The 23,112-nt window shown below is 38.4% G+C and overlaps 2 protein-coding genes across 3 annotated transcripts in view; one reads left to right on the plus strand and one right to left on the minus strand.

Annotated features, from left to right (window-relative positions):
* Positions 1-1,754: 1,754 nt before the first annotated feature.
* On the minus strand, positions 1,755-18,248 carry DCLRE1A (DNA cross-link repair 1A). Of its 2 annotated transcripts, none has more exons than XM_006088145.3 (10): positions 18,141-18,248; positions 16,505-17,611; positions 13,061-14,761; positions 11,433-11,566; positions 10,215-10,333; positions 9,017-9,157; positions 7,941-8,086; positions 6,999-7,153; positions 3,367-3,508; positions 1,755-2,346 (listed from the first exon to the last, which is right to left on the minus strand). In XM_006088145.3, exons 2-10 carry the CDS (start codon positions 16,965-16,967, stop codon positions 2,186-2,188), a joined length of 3,162 nt encoding a protein of 1,053 aa, XP_006088207.1. In that variant the 5' UTR covers positions 16,968-17,611; positions 18,141-18,248; the 3' UTR covers positions 1,755-2,185. The 2 variants fall into 2 exon arrangements, with proteins under 2 accessions (XP_006088207.1, XP_023609137.1); XM_023753369.1 differs by lacking the exon at positions 1,755-2,346 and adding an exon at positions 2,373-2,492.
* Positions 18,249-18,454: 206 nt separating this feature from the next.
* Positions 18,455-23,112, plus strand: part of NHLRC2 (NHL repeat containing 2) — a 42,908-nt gene continuing 38,250 nt past the window's right edge. Inside the window, exons 1-2 of the mRNA XM_023753343.1 lie at positions 18,455-18,840; positions 22,418-22,570. Coding sequence (XP_023609111.1) covers positions 18,663-18,840; positions 22,418-22,570 — 331 coding nt within the window. The 5' untranslated portion in view covers positions 18,455-18,662. The remainder of the gene's footprint in view (positions 18,841-22,417; positions 22,571-23,112) is intronic.

Genomic DNA, 23,112 nt, shown 5'->3' on the forward strand with positions numbered 1-23,112 from the left:
CTTGGTTCCTGGGTTGACATTCAACCACTGAGCCACACTGGCCGGGCTCAAACAACTTCTTTATGGGAAATTTTCTAAGATCAATACCAAATAAATTGAATGAACATAAGTCCACCAGAAAAGTTACAACTCACTATCAATACTCTTTTAAGACAGATCATTTTGGGGATTAGTACTTGAAGATGATTCTCCTCTTAGTTCCTTAGTCTAGCTATTGATGGTTATTCGGGACCAAATAAGGAAATTCTGAAAGTATTTGGTTCACAGGAATATAACTCAATCACTGAACAAGACATTAATTTCAATTAGTTATTCTGAAAACCAAAATATCAATAAATATATTTAAAAGACATTGACATCAAGTGGAAAATATTTTCCTATTACATCAAAGTAATGAGAACGTGAAGTCTGCCTGTTGTCCCTGCATCTGGTAATTCAATGTTCAATGTCAGATAAGATGGTAAAAAAGCTTTCAGAGAAGTTCCAAATATATATATGGTAAAACATTTTCGCCTACGTTGGTTTAATTCTCCTTCTCCTTCTATACACATGTTTAGGATGCTCAGGAGCTATCATCCATTTATTTTGTATTAATTAAAGTAGATTTCTTCTTCCATTTCACTTTAAAATGGAAACTTTTTATCTACTAAAGTGTTAGGTACTGGAACTAAAAATTTCATATACAGCACTCAGCAGAGCCTCGAAAAGTTTGGCTGTGATTGTGACTTACTTATAAAACTATTTGGGATGGTCCCTAAATGAGGTTTTGTACATTCTTCAGCCAATAGCAGCAAAACAAAATCATTCCAAGCCACCATAAATGGTGCTGTTTGTGTAGAAAGATGTTTTTGTAAAGGCTGTGGCTGCTCTTAAATAACATGCCTGGATTATCAAAGTAAAACATTCAAAATCATTAAAAACCTTTTAACCAATGAAAAATGATAATTCAAGAAAAAAACCCTAGTACTCAAATAATAAACAAAAAGTGACCCCACATGATCTGACCATCTATTTCCTCTGTTAAAAATGTCAAATTTGTAAAATCTTTAGTTTTTTTTCTAATTATGACTCTTAATTAATTATTTATAAAGAGTTTATGGTGCCAATCCCAAACTAGTTAAACTATTTCAAATGTTTAATTGAAATAAACTGAGAACGTAGTTAAACTGGATTGATTACCATTGTGCCCCTAAAAGCCTTTCCTCCCCTAAATGTGATCCCTATAACCCTTCCCTCTATAACAAAGTCAAAGCTTATGAAAATAAAGTTCATGGAGAATACTACCCCTCTGGTAACTGAAATCAATACTGAAAATACTTTTCCCTGAAAACATTTAGTAAGAACTCCCAAAACTAATTTCACTGCTAGGGGTGATGAAGAATACACATATGCACACATGCATATATTCATTATGCTGACCATTATCATATTTAAACCCCATAAATACATTTTTCACATGCTTTGGTCTAAAATTTCCATTTTGGATCAGTTATTGAATCTGTGTTGGAGAGATCAAGATTCATAAATACATTATATAATCTTACTTAAAAATACACTGCAATCTTAAACTTTCAGTTATCTGCTATCTTGAGATAAACATCACTCATGCAAACTTTCCTCCATCCTTTATTGGGTGATTATCTAGGCTCTTTGAAACATCTTCTTCAGAGTAAAATGCTGAATTTTTTAATTGAAACTTTATAAAATTGCATGAAAGGCGCAGTTATAAATCCTAAAAACCAAGACACTAGATAGCAAATTTAAGATTTTTTATTTAAGTATGCATATCATATAAAAGTTTTATCTCATAAAATATGCCCCATATTAAATAAATTTAAAGACAAATAATTACTTATATATAATGTTTTCAATCTAATTATCCATTATAACGAATCCTTGTGGTCCCAGACTTGGCCTTTACTTCCTCTGTGAAGGCTGGATGGAGAGCATAACTGCCCCTTGGGAGGGGCAAGGATCCAGGTGTCAGGGAGACCAGCCTCAGTGATCACTGAGGATGCTAAGAGGCACTCAGCACCAAGTTATTCAAATGTAAATAAGAAAATAAGCCACATGAGTGACCTTTGCGAGGTTTTCCACATAAAGTGTATTTCATATCACTAAAGATTTAACTACTCACAAGCTACACCTAAGTTACTTAACTAATTCGGAGTCCTTCGAGGTAACATCAATATCCAGCTTCCAATTTCCATTCTTTAAAATATTCCTCCATTGTGTGCCTAGATTTCCAGGAGCCAACATTCACGGTGGGTATGATTTTCTGGGGCTTGAGCCACTGAACAAAACGTTTCATTTCTAGGTAGCTGCTGTGTTCACTATAAGGAATTCCTAAAACACAAAAGAAAAGATTGCCTACTAAAAATCAAATTAATAAAAAAAAAATCCAAGCCCAAAATAGTAAAAGGAAAATAAAAGGATCCAGAGTGTTTTTGTCAAAAACTCCCTGGTGCTTTATTTCTGATAATAAAATGTACCTTTTAGGAAAAATAAAGATGAAAACATTAAAATGATACAAAAACTTTGAACATTAAAAAATTCTATTACTTTCCTATGTTGGTAATAATATGCATTTCCATAGATTCTTATTTATAATTATGGTTTCTTTTAAAATAATTCTTCTCCTTAAGCACTCTGCTCAGCTATGAATTTCAAGAGAAATCCTAGAAGAATGAGTAAAATTTGAAGAACAAGCAGGAGACATCTGGTTTCCAGAGTAAGAAAGCAGATTCCAGTCCCCAAGCTTTGCACACACAAAATATAAGCGAAAAGAAACAAATTAAATTTTTAAAATTCCCTTCATCTTCTTCCCTGAAGATCAAGTCCCATAGAAATGGGAGGAAGGGTCCTGTTCTGCGTAAAGTAGGGTCTTTAAAGCTGAAAGTCAGTCACTGGACTAGCGACATATCAATAATGTTTCCATCGGCTATTATTGTAATTAGTCCATTTCTGAGGACAACGGTAAACCTCCTCCAAGAGATGAAAAAATTCAAGTCCACTCCGGGACTCTGGCTGCCACCACATCTACCCACTGTCTATCCGTTCTCAGCGTCATAGCGCCATTTAACCTTGCAGCACACATCCGTGCTCCTCCCCATTTCAAGTAGTTCCAAACTTCCCCCTACATATCACTGATCTTGCAAACAACATGATCTGTGTCAGTCAATGTCTACCTACTATGGTCATACTCCTTCACATCAGCTTATAATGTATTAGAGATACAGGTTAGAGTTCACAGAGAAATGTGAAACTCTTGAATCGTTAAAGATCGCCATGCCTGTTTTTCTTGCATCTTTAATTCTAAAACATGGAATTGCAAATATTAAAAGTGAGAACATTTAATAAGTATACCATATATTGAAATGTTTCCTTTGGTCTGGGGCACAACATCTGTTATACTCGTTAACTTATTAGAATGTGTCCATCCTGTTGGTCGAAAAGCCAAAATCTGTTCATATCTCCCATCATACTTCTTCAAATGACTCTGTAAACCCTGTTAAATAAAAATAGGATATGGATCTAATGGTCAAGGAACATGGGTTATGTGCACTGACACAATGATGAAAGTTGTTACATGGCACAGTCACAGGAAGTTTTCACTTGGTAAATTTTAGCTTGCCACAACCTAGTGCAGCGATTTTCAACTGGTGTGCCACAGAATTTTTAAAACATGCAATACCTGAACTATTTAGTCAAGGGCATTAACCTCTTTTTCCTGAGACTGTCAAATAAAAAATGACAACAGTCAACCCCATAGCCATCTGGTGTGAATGAATCAAAACTCTACCTGTGTTTTATTGTCAGATCGGCAAAAAACATGTTTTTTTGGTATGCTGCAGAACTTTAGTAATTAGTTTATGAGTGCCATGAGTTGAAAAGGTTGAAAATCGCTGATCTAGTGCCTTGCTTCCAAAATAAATAAAAAACTGAAAAAATATATTTTCACCTTATATAAAGTTAAGCATGATGAAGTACAGTCTGAAAAAAGTTAAGATGGGACAGTTTTAAACATAAGCAATTATATATATTTTTTTTTAAATATATTTTATTGATTTTTTTACAGAGGGGAAGGGAGAGGAAGAGGGATAGCGAGTTAGAAACATCGATGAGAGAGAAACATCGATTCAGCTGCCTCTTGCACGCCCCCTACTGGGGATGTGCCCGCAACCCAGGTACATGCCCTTGACCAGAATTGAACCTGGGACCCTTGAGTCCGCAGGCCGACGCTCTATCCGCTGAGCCAAACCAGCCAGGGCAAGCAATTATATTTAAACATATAATTACTTATGTTTATATATTAAAATAGTTTTTAATATAATTTAAACATATAATTACTTATGTTTATATATTAAACATGTAGTTTTTAATATAATTACTTATGTTTATATATAATCATAAGTAATTATATTAAAAACTACAATTCAGATAGCTATCCCACAAAAATCACTTAAATCCTACTACAGTTCAGTGGTTTTTAGCATATTCAAAAAGTTGTATGACCGTGACCACTATCTAAATCCAGAACATCTGCATCATCCCAAAAAGAAACATCCATTCCTCATTCCCTCTTCTTCAAGCCCTGACAACTACTAATCTACCTGCTATCTCTACAGATTTACCTGTTCTGGACATTTCATATAAATGGAGTCACACAAAATATAGCCTTTTGGCCCTAGCTGGTTTGGCTCAGTGGATAGATCATCGCCTATGGACCAAAGGGTCCTGGGTTTGATTCCGGTCAAGGGAACATACTTTGGTTGCAGGCTCCTCCCCAGCCCAGGCCCTGGTTGGGGCTTGTGTAGGAGGCAACCAATCGATATGTTTCTCTCACATCAATGTTTCTCTCTGTCTTTCCCTCTCCCTAAAAATCAATGGAAAAACATCAGGTGAGGATTAAAAAAAAGAAATGTAGCCTTTTGTGTCTGCTTCTTTCATGTAGCCTAATATTCTCAAGGCTAAGTCATACTGTAGCATATTTAGTATTTCATTACTTTTTTAAAAATATATTTTTATTGATTTCAGAGAGGAAGGGAGAGGGAGAGAGAGAAACATCAATGATGTGAGAGAATAATTGATTGGCTGCCTCCTGCACGCCCCCTACTGAGGATCGAGCTCGAAACCCAGGCATGTGTCCTTGACCGGAATTGAACCCAGGACTCTTTGGTCTGCAGGATGATGCTCTATCCCCTGAGCCTATAGCTAGGGCTACAGCCGAATAATAGTCCTATTTTGTGGATATATCACATTTTGTTTATTCATTGGTTTTTGTTGGACATTTGAGTTGTTTATATATTTTGGCTATTATGAATAATGCCATTACTTAGAAGTTTTTGTGTGTAGACATGTTTTCAATTTTCTTGGGCACATACCTAAGACTGGAATTGCTTGGTGATATGTTTAACTTTTTAAGAAATTACGTTTCTTACATTTAACTTTTTAAGAAATTATCAAACTGTTTCCCATAGCAGCTGCACCATTTCAAAATCTCACCAGTAATGAATGCGATTTCTAATTTCTCTAAATCCTCACCAACAATTGGGATTGCCTGTCTTTTTTATTAGAGCTGTTCTAGTGAATGTGAAGTGGTATCTACTGTGGTTTTGATTTGCAGCTGCCTGATGGCTAACAATGCTGAGTCTCTTTTCATGTGCTTATTGGCCATATGTGTATCTTCTCATTCATTTGGTCATTTGTATACTTTCTCATTCATTCCTTGGTCTTTAGCCATCTGGCTTCCTCCAATATCACTTCACTACAACAGTTCTTATACAGGTCACCAAAAGTGTTCTAATTGCCATTCTTCCTTATAAGACTTCTCTGCAGCATATGGCACTTTTAAACACTCTAGTCCTTTCTTTTTCAAAATACTCCAACTCCTCCACCCCCACCGTCCTCCTAAATGGATAATTTGTTCAAATGGAACAAAGTAGAAAAGAAAGCTGTAAAATAATTTTAAAATACCATACCCTCTCCAAGATATCTGTTCATTTTATAATTAATCACCATCTCATTAGCCTCCACACAAATTGGATGCCTCCCAAATTTAAAATGTTTCCAATGGACAAAACTCTGACATCGTTACCCCTAACATTCCTTATTAATTATATACTCATGAAAACAGGCCATAAACATTTTACCTTAATCTTATGAACAGAGGAGTAGTTATACCAGTTAGAATTTCCTTACTCAAGTAATAGATCTAAAGTGTTCATTTTCTTTACAAAATACAAGTGTTACTATTTATAAGACAGATACAGTAATCCCAAGTTAGTTCAAAAAGCTCCATAAGAGTTATTTCATGAACAGTACAGAGAAAAAGGAAAATACATCTTTTTGTATTATATTATGTTCTGAATCATTTTTAACACACAGCTTTGATGTATTCCATTGCTAGGTGTCAACATGTTACCAAATGGAAAAATATCTTAGTATATGAATAAATCTGACAAGCCCAAGTCACAGTGAGGTCATATCTTATGTATCTTAACTTGTAGCTCAGACTTCCTCTTATGTTGCACTTCCACTATTTTATTTAATCCTCTCAAGTAAATTTTCAACATATATCAATGTTATAAGGGCTTGATATTAACACAGAATAGGCCTGAAAAAAAAAGTAAGACCTCCTTAGAATTCTCCATTCATTTCACCACTCACCCAGGAAGAACTGAAAAGTGATCTTATGAACAGAAAGTCTGAATGGCCAGATAGCTGTATACTTTTCTGCATATGTTTCTTCCCTTATGCCAGTCCTCTAGTCCCTACACTCCTGCTGCATATGTGAATTACAGTATAGAGCTACACACACAAAATGAAAAACATCTTAAATTCCCCTTAAAAGATTTTCTGGGCAAATTTACTATAGGTGATGACTTCATTGTAATGGAATCCCACTGCATTAAATGCAGGTAAGTGGAATTCTAGTTTATAGTTATCAGATTATCTTTTCTAGTTCAGCCTAAAAAACTTATCTCTTGGATACTTACCTTAAAATTAATTTGCATCATTGGAAGAAGGTGAACTAGTGTATTGCACATGTCTGTAGTGATGAGGGAATTAATTTCTGGTATATTGAGGCACTGTAAGGTTTTATATTTCTCTCGGGACATGCCCACTTTTGAACCTATAACATCAGCAATGGCTATAGGCAAAGAAAAAGATTAAAGATAGAAAAATTACAGCTTATGTAAAAAATATTACAACTTAACGAAATTTTAAAATAAGAATTTACCAAATAAAACGAAATTCAAAACATTCACGCTTTTACCATATCTCAAAAAGGCTGAATAATTTTGTTGGTTAACTGTGTGGAATAAATTGTGAGCAAAACCAAAGAATTTATTTTTAAAAATCTAGTATTTAAAAACTGCAAAATATGTATAGAAAGGGGTAGAGGAAGGGAAGAAACCAAGTTTGGAAGAACCAAAACCCTGGCTTCATCACTTCATATCTTAATGCTTGACCTTATGTGACGATTGGTAAGAAGAAATGGAAAGTACTTCGCAAAACAATTCAGTACTCTTTAGATGAACTACAATGACATACCCAGAAATCATTTAGGAACAAAAATTACAACTATTCTCTAAGGTAATTAATTGATGGTTAGCATCAAAGGCATGCAGGGACACAACTATATACTAGACATCTTTAAAGTGTCTGAAAATACCAATGGAGCATGGGCATTTGCTCTGTAAACACTTTGTAGCTGTAAAGGCTACCGTAACCACACATCAAATGTTTCCGTTAAGTTAAGCCTTTCAAAGTTTAAATGAATCAGACTCTGTCCAATTTTCCTTCAGCTTCAAAGGTAATATTGAACCATTTCAGGAAATAAATTTCAAGCACTAGAAGAGACCGAAAGGGCTTTATGCAAAAAGAAGCTGGTCTTTATAATATATTAATGTAAATTAGATACAGCTAACACCCACCTAGGAAGACTTTCTCTTTTCCAATAGAATAAGTGCCACAGACAACAAGAGTACGTGGGTTTAGAGTTACAGCCTCAAAGGCAGTGTTGATGGCAAACTGGATAACCTCCTGCTGAGACGGAAAGCAGTATTCTGGGCTGCAGTATCTGTAATATGGAAATATGGTACTTATAAAAAGAGCAACAAGAAAGCCATGGCATTAAATTGGATGCTTTTTTTAAAAGAAAATAAGCTGCAGCAAAATTACATACAACAGCAGTATCATATATTAACACCACTGCAGGTCATCTCACTGCCTGTGGGGACAGTATTTGTTACCAGCTATTGATAATTGATGATGGGATTATGCATTTTCAGTATGCTTTTTTTCATTATGTTTCTTTTATCACCTTCAAATAAAGAAATTGCCTTTTTCCCTTCAAGATTATTTCTAGCCAGCCAGCTTTTTTAGCTCTAAAATTAAACCTCAATATCTTTTTTTAACCCCATCACTAGCAAAGAAAATCTACGGATAGGGATTATCTTTGGACTAAAGAATTCTGCTACAGTAAAAAAAATAATTATTATTAAAATAATGAAATGAAACATGAACTGAATGAAGTAGTTTTAAATCAAACAGTTAATATTCACATGGTTGTCTTCTCTTCTCAGGGATACAGAAATATATACAGCATTACAGGAATATAACAAACCCACAAATTCTAAATACTCAGAAACAGAATCAGACTTTGGTCTCAATTTTCTCTTCACAATTGTACTTTGTAGTTACAGATACTTTGAAAGGATAACCTAAAATGGTGTTTTCCTAACGTTTGCCCCCAATTATTCTTCCTTGTTTCAGTAGTAGGATTCTCACATACACCATATTTTCAAAAGGAAATTATAAAAAATAATTGAGCTGTAGTCAGTTATGACACGTAATCCCAAATTTGTCCTTAAACAGCATCCCTCTGATAAATAGTCCTAGATAAAATACCATAGTTTTGATCACCTAAGCAAATGCTCAAATTATTCACAATCTCCATGGCAAATGCTGTCTGTGGGAAAAGGAAGCACACAAGCACAGCTTCGCTTACGTGGTATCTAAGTAGAGCGTGTGGACTTTCAGGCGCTTAAGAAGAGAACGTTCCATGGTGGGATCCGCTCGGAAGTCTCCGGTGTGTAATACGACGTTACCATTCGGAAGGTAGAAAAGGATCATGACAGCACCTGGGCAGCTGAACACAAACATTTCAAAGAAATTGTCTTAACACAGGCAGCAAACACTTAAAATAGATCCATTTTACTTATGTACGTTGTTACACCTCAATAAGTATGACTAAAAAATATTAGAACTTGAGTTGTTATAATTAGTGATTAAAAGAGAGAATCAGCAGCAGAGTAAGCAGACAAAAACTTAAAGAAAACCTGAAGAAAGAGCACTGGCCCCAATTTTAGGAGACCTAGATTTAGTCTTAATTTTAATTCTCTAAGCATCTGTGATCGCTAAGGCACATGAGGCTGACACTCTATAAAAAGTAGAAAGAAGACAAGTCAATAGCTGCATTTTTCCAATGTAAGTAGTGATTTTAAAAAGAGAGGGAAACCATTTCCCCCCAAAAAACTTCATTCTTTAGTATCAAAAGCCTGAAAAATTACTTAAAGGGAGAAAAAAAAAATCCTTCTAGTAGCTGAATGGAGTACAAGCTGTTAATTTATATGTGGTATTTTTTAAAATGCCAAAGGTTATCTCTCTTTTTAAAAAATATGTTTTTATTTATTTCAGAGAGAGGAAGGGAGAGGGAGAGGGCGAGAGAGAGAGAAAAACATCAATGATGAGAAAGAATTGTCAATTGGCTGCCTCCTGCATTCCCCCTACTGGGGATCGAGCCCCAAACCCGGGTATGTGCCCTGACTGGTTCAAACCCTGACTTCCTGGTTCATGGGTTGATACTCAACCATTGAGCCACACTGGCTGGGCCAAAAGATTCTCTCTTAAAGAACAGAAGCAACATGTTAACATATTTGAAATAAGGAGTCATATGTCGAGCACGGTAATTTAAACTGGATGAAAAATGGGTTAGATAACATTTAGAGGATCTCTACATTTACTCTCTGATTCTGTAATTGGGTACATCATTTGTTTTAAAAGGAGAAATATGTTTAACTGAAGTTTTAAGAAATATCAAGCCTTTTAGTTCCAATAAAAAAGTTCTTAAGTAACCATGCCAATGCGTCTTCCTTTTGAATTTTTTTAAAAAATAGGCTATTATTAAGGTAACTTTTAATACTTACTGATTGGCATCAAGCAAAACAACTTTAATGCCATTCACGATACATTCGGTGTCCATTGGTAATGGATGGATATACTGTTCTTCCACATGAAGTTTGCTCTTCAACAAATTGCCGGTTATCTGCAAAACAGAATGTGCTTACTGCTGCTCCAGTAAAACACTAAACAAGTATTTTATTTCATATCTAATTTAGAACCCAAGCATCTTAATATCCTGTTCTCCCACTTACAACCAATGTGAATGCCAGAAAGATGGCTGTGTCACAGCTCTGCTTAAGTACCGTCATCTAAGAACTTCCTACGATGAATGTGTCACAGGTCTGCTTACATAGTGTCACTGGCTCTGTCTCACCTGTGAAAAGCCCATCCCTGGTATGACATACAAAACCCTTCATGATCTGGCCCCTGCCCCTTTCTGCGGTTTTGTCTCCCATTATTCCCTATCTTGTGTTCAGGCATTCTGAAATACCTGAAGTGCCTGGAATGGGTCTATTTCTCAGGTGTCTGCTTTTTTATAACCAACTCCACTCTCTACCATGAATCCTCTCTTCTGACTGGTTTTGGAATCAAACAGACCTGCCTTCAAATTCTGGCCCTGCTATTACTAGTTCTGTGACTAGGGGCATGTCACTCAACCTCTGCAAGCCTCAGTTATTTCACTGATCAAAAGAGGACAACTCAAGAATGTTGTAAGGATTAAATCAAATTCCAGCCAAAGCCCTTAGTAGCAGGCAATGAAATGTTCACCTTTCAATAATTCATTCAAGCTAGCTCTTTCATCATGGAACCTTTTCTACCCGTAGCCTGGGACAGAGTGAATAAAGCACTCCTTTCTCCATACTTCTGGGCACTCAGTTCACTTTTCTGTTACAATACTGATCCCATCCTGGCATTATTTGTGAAAGCGTCCCTTACGGCTGTAAGTACACTAAAGTTAGGTCCTTGTCCTTAAATTATCTTTTACTCAATAAATGTTCACTAAATGAAACTTAGATTTTTTTTTAGTACATTGTGAAGTAGTTTATCTATTATGTCCAAATAAAAAATGTTTATAACTATTGATAGCGCATTGGATTTTAGAACCTCAATGTGGAGTCTGCTTTCTCACATGTTGTCTAGTAGAATGAGAGATCTTACAATTTTAATTATTCCCTTTTAGCCAAATTGGTTAGAAATTCACTGCATTCTACAAATTTATAACTTAGAACACTAAAACTTACCTCACTACAATAAACTGGGAATGTGGAGTTTTTAGACAATCCAGCATAATGATCAGAATGAAAGTGGGTGAGAAAGTAGGCTGTGCAACCTTCCACCACTCCATACTGAAAGGCATCAACTGTAAAGCCAGTTCCTGCAATGAAAACACCAGCACAGCTGCCTGAGCAACACCAACAGAGGAAAAGATACCCGGTTTGGTAACAAATACCGAACCCTCTAACATCTTCACATCTCACTGCTAACCCAGCTTTGGAACTGAATTTAAAATTTATGGTAAATTAATTCAGCAAAAGGTGATACTAGAGATGAAAACAAGTCTTGTAAGTTTCCACTAAATATTACAGCATAGGCTTTTTAAAAAAATGAGTAATTATACCAAAAAATCAAAATACTAAACTACATATCAATTACTTCTTTGTTTTATTTTGAGTATTACTTCTTTGAATATTTTCCCAATTCTTATTGGGGCACCTAAATTCCTTTATTTCTGCAAGATAGCCAAAGGAGAATGCTAACTTTCTTCTTAAAAAAAAAAATGCTCAATGGGGGCGATAGTGATATGCTTCTAAGGGGGCAAAAATAACTGAAGGCCCAAATAATCCTTCTTATTATAATGATTTTTGGCCGTCAAAGGGCTACTACAGTATAATAACAGATAAACAATATATCAGCAGAATTTGAATTTTATTGTGAGGGGGTGAGAGAGAGGGAGGGAGGGAAACAAGAAAAAAAATGTCTCCCTAGAGGTGCAAGAAAAAAAACATAAGTTGAGCTGTTCTAAAATGTGTTCATGAAAGAAATACCCAAGTGGGTTCATGAAATACCCAATTATACGCAAATAAACGAGCAAATGATTCTATTAAGATATTAACACGTTGCATAATGGACATTTAAAATACAGAAGATCAATAAAAATAATCATTAAAAACAAAACTGGTGCTATGGGTACAAAAATGCTATCTTCCACATAAATATTTTGAACAAATTATAGCTCTAAATCATCAATAAAGCACTTCAAAAAATCTTTCTGAAACCAAGTGTATTTTGGCAGTTTTCTTTTGTATTCTTTCCACAAGAAGAGTTATTAGTTCCTTCAATAACAAAATTCATTTTAACACACATTTTTCTACTAAGTCATCTATGAAGACATGATAAATTACAGTTATGAAAAAACTGAGAAACTAAGTTATGATATGGCTTAAAAATGTTGGGCATTTACAATGATCTATATAACCTGTGACATTTTCTGTCTTTGAAGTTATTCAGTACTTTCCATTTTTCTTAAATGCTTAGAGACAGTGTTTTATTATAGTTATTTTATAGGGAGCTTTTCCTCCTCCTGTATTAAGCTGAGCTTTAGTAGTCTTTGTCAAATCTATAATACCAACCTATCAGTACAGTATCTTGTGTACAGAATATGTTGAATAAAACTTTACTGAATGGAGCAAGAAAGGTTAAATACATACACACACACAAATCTATGTTACAAGTCACAAGTCAGTGAAGTGGTATAAAAAATAAAAGAAACACATACAAAAAACCTGTTACACACACACTGGAAAATGAACATGAAATTCAGAAAAGGTGCCTCTTTGTAGCTACAACAAGCATTGATATTTCAACTTACCAGGGATTTTCTTATAGAATGGACACGTCCTTTTTCTTAATTCTCCTGCAGGAGATGAGTATGGGCTTTTCCTGTTGCCTCTCTGCAGCCTGCCACAAGGTGACGTTATGAAAACTTCGTCTTTACTTAAATTGACTCCAGCTTTGGTCTTATTAATCAGGTAATCTGACCTCGACTGAGGCGTTCCTTCCTGTGGCGAGTCTGACTTTTTAAGTCTCTTTCTTTGATGCCGTGCCCTCTTACTAGAAGGTTCCACGGATTGCCAATTCTCACTTAAATTCTTTGCGTCCAATTCTGAATCACTTAAAGAATTTTCTGCTTTCCTCTTGCACTGCCTGGGCCTCTTTTTATTAGGACTTACCACTGGACTTGAGTTCATGCCTTCTAATGCACTTTCCCCCACCGATTTCTCTTCTTTTCTTTTAGGTGGCAGACCAAAATACACACCTATATCCATTTGCTTCATTACCTTCGTAGAAGTCTGTGTTGCACTGCACTGAGAACCAGATGGCAACATTTTCAAAGACTTAGCAGAAGTCGCTGTACTCGAAAATGTCTGTGTATTTAGCACTGTAACTTGATTGTCTCGCATACCACCTAATGCCTTTCTGCAGGAACATGCTGAGTTAGCATTATTCTTAGTACTGAGGCTCTTACTCGATAATTCTCTAATTTTACTTTGGGTTGGATGGGAAGAAAGACACCCTCCTTGGGCCTGGCTTTCAAAAGGTTTTGGCATTTTACTCTTAAGTAGTGGAAGAGAAATGTGATTGTAAACAGCTGATGCTTCAATTATCTGTTTCTGTTTATTTGATGGAGAGGCGTGAACTTCTGGCTCATCAGGTTTTGCGGTAGTGGCTTGACAACTAGAAGAAGCAAGTCCCCCTGCCAATGCAGGTGGAAACAACAAGAAACCATCATCAGAATATGCCGGATCATGACATAAAATAATACCCTCACTTGGGAAAAGAAGTTGAGATGGATCATTCAGAGTGCTGTATGTATACAATTCTTCATTGTATCTCTCTTGAGTTAAGAAGCTATTCATTTCAGAGCCACTCTCCTGCTGACTCCTCAGTAAGGGACAGTGGACATTTTTAAACAAAGTACAGCTGTTGTCATCTGCTTCTAGGCTGCCATCTTTAGAGCTTTCTGTAAAAAACAGCTCCTGTTGTGAATCATCCAGCTTTTCATCTATATCATAAGTTTCTTCATCACTCTGAAGAGGAGAGTAGGAGATTTCACAGTCGCTCAAGTCATTTTCTGGCCACAGCAAATTGGTGTGTCCTGAGTTGTTCTGGCTGTCTAGTCTTCCGGCAAGAGGCCAACCAGCTCCTACCAGTTTGTCATCATGAACACATTGTGTAGCTTGTGGAGCTCGTTGGGACGTTTGGATATTTGTTGAAGAGGAAATCTTTTTCTTGGTTTCAGTTGGAGACTGAGATTTTTTTAGACACTGTGTCACGAACAAGGGATCAATTGAAACATGTTTGAAGTTCTCAGTTTGTTTTTGATCCGGAGACCAACTTTCCTCAAGGCTACAAAGAAAGCCTGAGTTAGTCTCACTGAAACTACCGCCTACCCCATGGGATGGACTGCTAAGAGGACTATGACCAGCCCTGCTCTGAGCTAGCAGGAGGTGAGTGTATCTCTTGTAATGAGAAGGAATCGTCGAGGTACACAGAAGACCATCAGGACACTCTGAAAATTGTAATAAAGAAAAAAAGTATTACAGTGTCATAGCACAGACTACATTTTGACAGTATCAACGGATAAATCAACACGTAAGTGTAGTCATCAGTTCCATATTGAGGCCTTAGCAATACAAATCAAAAGATCAGCATAAAATAACAGTAACCCAGTATGTTTTTGCTAACTGCTAGTTATTATTTTTAAATCAAACAAATATGAGCTCCTTTAAAATCCATATCATCCTTACATTACATATTTTTTAAACAGATGCTATATAAACTGATACCACCACTTTCTCTCATTCACTGTTGCTCAGGCAATAAAGAATAAAGAAGACCGATATATCTCTCAGAACCAGAGTTCTACTCCAATTTTTCTTATGGAACAACACAGATGTATGGCAATTGTAGTAACGAATTAGCTTCCATTATTTAGTAATAACAATCTTAATTAGTTATAGCTGTCCATACCCTGGGCCATTTAGATTCTGTTCTAAGATTAGAAATTCAGTTTGATACACTGGTTAATGATGATCTGGAAACCGTTCCCCACCATACCATTGTGATTGGGTAACATTCTGTAAACCATATTGGCATATCCCCCTGTATGGTTATTTCCTGGTTTATTCAATAGTGACCCCCACCCAAGGGTGTTCCATTAAATTAGAAAACTTCTTTGCTTAAAACTTAAAACCGCCTCATAAAAGTATTAGTTATAGAGATCAATTCAAGAAGAGTCCATCTGAAACTATTCAAAAGAGTTTAGTCAGAAAAAAAAAAAAGATAAATATATTTGAGGTGGTTTCACCTACAAGACATTTCACCCTGAGACTCCAACTTCCATTTCTGGGTTTCAAGCCATTGAAAAGCAAATTACTAGCATTTGGTGAGGCTTTTAGTTGCTATACTTTTATAAGAACGGCTAATGGCAAATTTTAAGAGTTCTTTTGCATCTTCATGCAGAACTTTAAAATGACAGAAGTTAATAAGAAAATGGCTTTTAAATCACTTTTATCATGAAAGCCATACTGAGTATTATTTTTACTTTACTGAATTTTAATTCTTTGAGATTTAAAAATCTGTATACCGCACACATAACTTTAAAATACACAAATCATCAAAACCCATTTTCCATATGCTCCAAGTTGAAACTCTATCTTTTAAACATGACGTTTATTAGAGATTTTAAAAGATAAAAACACTGATTACCAATTGGCACATTTTTATCATTAGAACTTAATAACCTGAGACTCCTTCCCAGTTCCTCTTCCTGAACATTAGCATGCTGCAGCCAACATAACCACAGTTAGAAGAGTGGGTTATAGTCATAAGTCTCTAAAACTCTGCTTCATAAAAAGATAACAAAATGGACAAGTTGTTTAACTTTGAAGAACTCTCATCTATGAAATGTCAATACCACCTACCTGTGCAGTTGTTGTGAATCAAATGAAGCAAGTGAAAGTATCTAGCATATGTGCTCAATTAGCATTTATGAAAAATAATTGAGATGTTTAGGGACTTTTATAAAATAAAATCCATTTGGACTGTTTTCAAGTTTGCAACATTCTTTACAATTACACCTCTGGCTGTTGTATTTTTACCTTCTCAGGAAGAGTACACATGCTTTCATCTTGTTTGCTTCTAGGGTTAGAGTGTCTCCTCTCAGTTTATTGCTTCCCTTGCTTGACTGCACTGATATGACTGGCCTATTGCAGGCCCATTTAAAGACCGCTATCTTTTATTGTAGTCTTACCTGTTTCGGAGAGTGGCGGAGAATCCAAACACTCAAAGACATGCCATCGAGGTGTTTGACCTAGTAAGGCGGAGAAAGGCATCTGGCAGTTTGGGCAGTATCCATCGTACACTGGACGGATCTTTGGAGACACCTGTTTGGTTTTGTGAGCCCGGCAGTGCTTTCCTGGTGTGGTCTTGCCTTGGGATTGCTGGGTACCATCTCCACAACTCGAACCCTGACTAGAAGCGATAGAAGTCTGACTACCTGTTACTCCAAGGCACTCTTCAGGGTCCTCTGCCTTCTCTTTAGCTTCCACAGTTTTTCTTTTATTTCTGTTACGCTTTGACCGGTATTTTCCATCTGTTGCTTTTTCTACAGATTTTGGAATATTCTCAGGGCAATTATTTGCATGTACTGGTTTTGGTTTCCTTTTGGATTTGTATTCCCAGATGTCTTCTTCTGAAAAAGTGTCTTCTAACATGGCAAAATAATTTTTATCATTAAAGCACTAATCTTAAGTACACGGAGAGTCTATTTGTTGTTCCAAAAATTTTTCAATGAAATTATTTTGCTGGGGAAAATAAAAACAACCTAAAACACTGACTAACTTGATGGGAATCTAAAGATCTGGTAATGAGTATATTGGCAAACTATAAACCTTATACCTGAGACCACCTACTACAATAAAATTAAGAGAAACTACCACAGGGGTAGCATCTGAGAAGTTTTCTATTTTTTTGTGTCTACTATTTCATTCAGACACTGGGCCTTTTCCAGGGCTTGATTCATAAAAGTAAGAATCCGTAATACTTTGAAAATTAAGCATTAATGGGAGTCTTCGAACGAGCTTTGCAAAAGCGTTATAAAGCTGCTATCAGTTCTCTTTCCACTGGACAACTGTCCAAATAATTCTCAAATCCACCCACGGTCCCTGCGCAATTAGCTCGGCAGGTGTTGCAAACACTCAATGGCTACCTCAGTTTGCTCATTAAGACGAGTCACCCCATAATCAAAGCAGTATGTGATTCCCAGTAAACGTAATTGCCCTCGTCCATGACGCCTGGATATTCAACTCCAGCTTCCTGGGTCAGTCCACCGTCTTCCTCCGGCGGCAATGAACAAACTCTGCACGATAAACAAACATCCAAACACGTGAAGTCGTGCCTGCCTGCACGGAGGCCACCCTCCTAACTCCAGACCACAGGGGTGGTCCGCCCTGGAGGCGGCCGGCCCTCTCTCCACCGGCCTCAGAACAAGGTTCACCTGCCCATGGCCTCCCGAGGGCTCTACCTTCCCTGGGCACGCGGGAGGCTGCAAGGCCAGAGCGTGGGGCCTTCCCCACTCCAGGGCCGGGAGCGAATGAGCTGTCAGCACAGCCCGCCCCATAAAAGCAATCACAGCCCTGCCCTTCTGAAGACGGAAGTCGGGCCCCCGGGGATGCTCGCCGCAGCCCACCTGCCACCCCGGGGAACAGCCGCGTCCGCTCCCCGAGCGCCCCCCTTCCTCTCCTCCCCCTGCTCTGCTGGCAATCCATTCGCGCCCGCACTTTCAGCACGGCAGGGCGACAAATGACTGCATTTGTGTACAAGCCAAAGCCATGAACAGTCACCCCCAACTTTCAAAAGCCTGAGGATATATATCCCTACTCGTTTACCTTTCCAGTCTTGGCGGGACTGCTTCCCGCCGTCAGGGCCGTGTCGAATCGGCTGGTTCCGGTCTAAGAGCCGGACTTCAAAAAGAATGGGGGGAAAAATTATGTGCCCTTGTATAGTTCTGCGGACTCACTGAATTTTATTTTTTGTTTTTAAGGCGAAAGGTGGGGGGGAATGGTTCTCTTCCAGCTTCTAGAACGCTACCCGAGGCCCTTTCCTGTCGAATCTGGCGTTCCGAACGCCCAGCCTCGGCGGCGGCCGGAGGGCTCCAAGGGGCGGGGCGGGGCGGCTCCGGGCGGTAGTTTAATTACGCGCCGGGAATTGGCGGCGTTTTGTAGGGACTTGAGCACCTGAATGCATGTTTACAACAGAAAAAAGTGCCCTTAGTGTGGACTGGGGCTGGGGGAGAGCAAGGTGAATGTGCCGTTTTGAAACCGAAGGACGGGAAACGCTGCCTCGCTGTCCCCAGAGGAGCGCGGCCCGTGGCCCGCGGCGCGGCCGCCCCAGGACCGTCCGGAGGGAACATGGCGGCGCCCGGCGTCCGGAGCCGCAGCCTCGCGGGCCTGCTCCCGGCTCAGACCTCGCTGGAGTACGCCCTGCTCGACGCCGTCACCCAGGAGGAGAAGAGCAGCCTGGTCTACCAGTATCTGCAGAAGGTGGACGGCTGGGAGCAGGACCTGTCAGTGCCCGAGTTTCCGGAAGGTGAGGGGCTGGCTTCGGGGTGGGGACCCCGCCGGAACCTCCCCTTCCTCGGGACGACACCCTCCCCTGAGTTGGTGGGTAAGGCGGGGTGGTGCCGGCGGGTGGTTCCGGGCGCCTGGCCCGCGCCGGAGCCGTGGTTCGAGGGCGCGGCCGTGCCCAGGTGCCCCGAAGCGGCGGCGCCCGGGGGGTGTCTGCTGGGCGGGGCCTGCCTGTCGGTCCTGCATCCTGAGCCCCGTCCGGACCTTAGGTTCACCCTCTGCACCTGCCGGGACTGTTTAGTGGCCCCGATGGGCAGTGATTACAATGCCCGCGCCCCCCGGCCCTTTCCGTCTGGTTGCCCAGCATCTTCTGCTCCAGCCCAGCTAGCATTTTACCCGTCTCTTCTTATGTGACACACAGTTCCGAACCCTCCGGGGTTGTTATCTTAATGATCTTCTCTGCCTCCCCACCGTCCGTGGACGTGCTCTCATGAGCCCTGCTTTACAGTTGAGGAAACGGAGGCCGGGGAAAGCTGAGTGAGTCTGCCCCGGGCCTCACGGCTGGAACCATCTGCCGGGGTCGGATGCTAAAGACCCCAGATGCCGATGCTTTCTTAGCGCCGCCACACGTCTCCGTTCCAAGTCGTGAAACGGATCGTTTAAAAAATCGGAATCAGTGGTGGCCCATCTCCAAGGTCCGACTCCCGGCGGGCGCTGGGAGTGTTTGGAACACGAGGGAGGGAGCTGGGCCGCCCGGCAGTGCTGTTTGCGGGGCGCATCTTTCTGTGATAAATGAAACCCGCTTTCCCTTCTTGGGTCCGCACTGCCACTGCTCTGCCTGGTGGTGTTGGCATGCCTCCTGGCAGGACACCGACACCACATGTATAGTTAATTGGGTGGATGTGGCAGGGTTCAGTGTCTCCAGGGAGGTGTATCGGAACCTTACCTCCGGCAAATGTCTGGTGTGTCTTTCCAGGCCTTTTGCTCCCACCTTGAAAAGTGCTTTTTAATTTTCTGTTATTCATCCTATACCGGATTTGAAATATTGTGGAATTCTTACCAAAAAAATGGAAACATGAGTGCTTATCCCATCAAAGAAACTTTGAAAGTATATATGTGTGTGTATACACACACACACACACACACACATATATATCATATCATATATATGTGAGATATATATATATATATATATATATATATATATATATGCATGTTTTTTAAAAGCTTTGTGAGAAGTTAGTTATGTAGTACTGTTATAAGAGCAGGCCAGCTAGGATTTAGGCTTTTGTTTTTATTTTCTGGACTTTGTATTTATGAGTGTATTTTATTACCATCAGATTTGACCTTTGACTGGTAAATAATGTAACAAAATATTCAAGCTTCGTATTTGACATAGTTAGATTTTCTACTGGACCTAATTATTGAGGACAGAATGCTAGAGATGACTTTTTCTTGGTTTCTTTATCAGTAAACTGATAGCAAGAAGTCATAAACATAACTGTCTCAAAAATAGTATGTTTTTGTTCATTTCTTAAAAGAAACACATGTTTATGGGAACTAGTGTGATATAACGGATGGTCAGACAGACCTGCGATTAAATCCCAGTTATTCCATTTGTTAGCTGCAGACTTTGAGCAAGTTACTTGAGTTCTCCAAGCCTGTGTTGCACTTGCAAAGTAGAATGAGTATTTACCTTTCCTGTTTATTATGTAGACTGGAGGTAACATACCTAAAGTTCTTAGTTCATAGGGGAGTTCAGTAAATGTTAGCAGCTCTTAAAATTATATTGATTGTCATTATTGTTTTTATAAAATGTATGATATTATTAAGCCTGAGAGGCACCTAGCACAATAATATTTTCTCTGCCCTCAATGTAAGTCACTCTTGACTGTTTACAGAAAAAAAATTTAAAAGACAGGTTCATAAATATTTTGCAACTAGGATATAAAATATAAAATATACATTAATTAACTTGAAATTGTATGTAATCACTTGATCTGGCATATAATTAACACTTTATTAAAATGGATAATTAAGAGTTCACCCTAAAACCTTAATAAGTTGGATTAATTGGCAGAAGTGGTAATTTAATTAGCAGTTTTCTGGTGTGTGTTTTTTTAAAAAAATAATATTTTTAAAATTTAAATTCTTTATTGTTTAAAGTATTACATATGTCTCCTTTCCCCCCATTGACCTCTCCCTGGCCGCTCCCACTACCCAGCATATGCCCTCACCCCCCCCCCCCCCCAACTGTCTGTTGGTTTTTTGTTGGTTTGTTTTTATGAATTTTGTTACATTTGAGTAACTCCAGTTACTGTTATTAGTCACTAGTTCTTATTATGCACTGACTCCACCCAACTCTGGCTTTCAGTTTCTATAAAATATTTCCAAATGCCTGTTTTAAGGTATAATTAAATACTGTATGTCAATTATACTTTAAAAGTATAATTAAAAGTTTTAGTAGCTCCATTTATTTATTTATAAGCAACAAACTCATTATCTTTGTCTTCTTAAGTTGGTTAAATGAAGATGCTTTACTTTTTTTCAATATTGATTTTTCGAAAGAGAGGAAGGTAGAGAGAGAAAGATTGATCGGTTGCCTCTTGCATGCAACCAGGGATCAAACCCACAATCTAGGTATGTTCCCTGACCAGGCATCAAACCCACAACCTTCAGTGCACGGGATGATGCTCCAACCAACTGAGCCATACTGGCCAGGGCAAAATGCAGTACTTTTAATGTTAGGTTAACAATCTATCTTCAGCCAAAACCGGTTTGGCTCAGTGGATAGAGCATCGGCCTGCGGACTGAAGGGTCCCAGGTTCGATTCCGGTCAAGGGCATGTACTTGGGTTGCGGGCACATCCCCAGTGGGAGATGTGCAGGAGGCAGCTGATCGATGTTTCTCTCTCATTGATGTTTCTAACTCTCTATCTCTCTCCCTTCCTCTCTGTAAAAGATCAATAAAATATATTTAAAAAAAAAAAAACAATCTATCTTCATAGTGCATAGTTAAAATTGTAAATAATAGTCAAGTAATTATAAATTCTGAATTGCAAAAGTGCAGATTAAGGAGATTTTATTTTTCTTTGGAGGGAAGGGAACTAATGTTTACATGAAATCTGTAACAGCATATTTTTCTTTGCATTTAAAATATTTTGCATTTATGGTCTCCTTCATATCAAGCATTTCTGCTCTTTTATGAAATTGGTTTAAGCATTTTGTATGTTTAACCTTTGAACACTTTGCTCCTTTTTGATATTTAGTCATGCCTTGCTATTTTTAAGGTTGACTCATTTTCAGTAGCCCTTTTGTACCTTATTGTGTACTTAGGCCCTCTTAATAATATTTGATATTTCCTCTTGTTTTTTACCTAAATGTGTTGATCTTACTTCCTTACACAGACGACTATAGTGTTTCTGAAAGAATTTGGTAGCTTTTTCTTACTATATTTGCAGGGCTGTCTCATTACAGCCTCTTTCCCATTTTGTTCCCCCCGTCTTCTCTGCACACCCATCTTCTCCTAAGAAATAAGTGGTTCACATTTTAGATTAATTGTCCTTTTAGTCATGATCATTTATTTTGTGTAAATTTCAGGGTTAGAATGGCTGAACACGGAGGGGCCTATTTCTGTTTACAAGGACCTGGGCGGAAAAGTGGTCATCCTTGATTTCTTCACCTACTGCTGCATAAACTGCATTCACCTACTGCCTGATCTCCATGCCTTAGAACACACCTACTCGGATAAAGGTAATTGCCCTTCAATTGGTTCTAACAGACACAGACACTGGAAGAGTAGCTGACTCATTTCCTCACAGGCGAATGAATGTTTGGCAAGACTTCAGTAATTCTAAAATAATTTCTAATCTATGAATTAAGGACTCCATGTACCTTTTCAGAAGCGTTAAATTTAGTGATACTAGAACCAGCATTTAGTAAATTTAGTATATTTTTCTCTAAGAATAGGGCATAATGTACTTTTCTCAGGATCAAGTATTTTAAAAAGTTAATTGTATATATCTAGATTTACCTGAGTTTGTTCTATAAAAAAATTAAATGTGTGACTGATTTTATACTCTTCTCAAGAACTGTGATATTGCCCTAACCGGTTTGGCTCAGTGGATAGAGCATCAGCCTGCAGACTCAAGGGTCCCAGGTTCGATTCCGGTTAAGGGCATGTACCTTGGTTGCGGGCACATCCCCAGTGGGGAGTGTGCAGGAGGCAGCTGATCGATGTTTCTCTCTCATCGATGTTTCTAACTCTCTATCCCTATCCCTTCTTCTCTGTAAAA

This window comes from Myotis lucifugus, unplaced genomic scaffold, assembly GCF_000147115.1.
Source record: "Myotis lucifugus unplaced genomic scaffold, Myoluc2.0 scaffold_44, whole genome shotgun sequence".
Lineage (NCBI taxonomy): Eukaryota > Metazoa > Chordata > Mammalia > Chiroptera > Vespertilionidae > Myotis > Myotis lucifugus.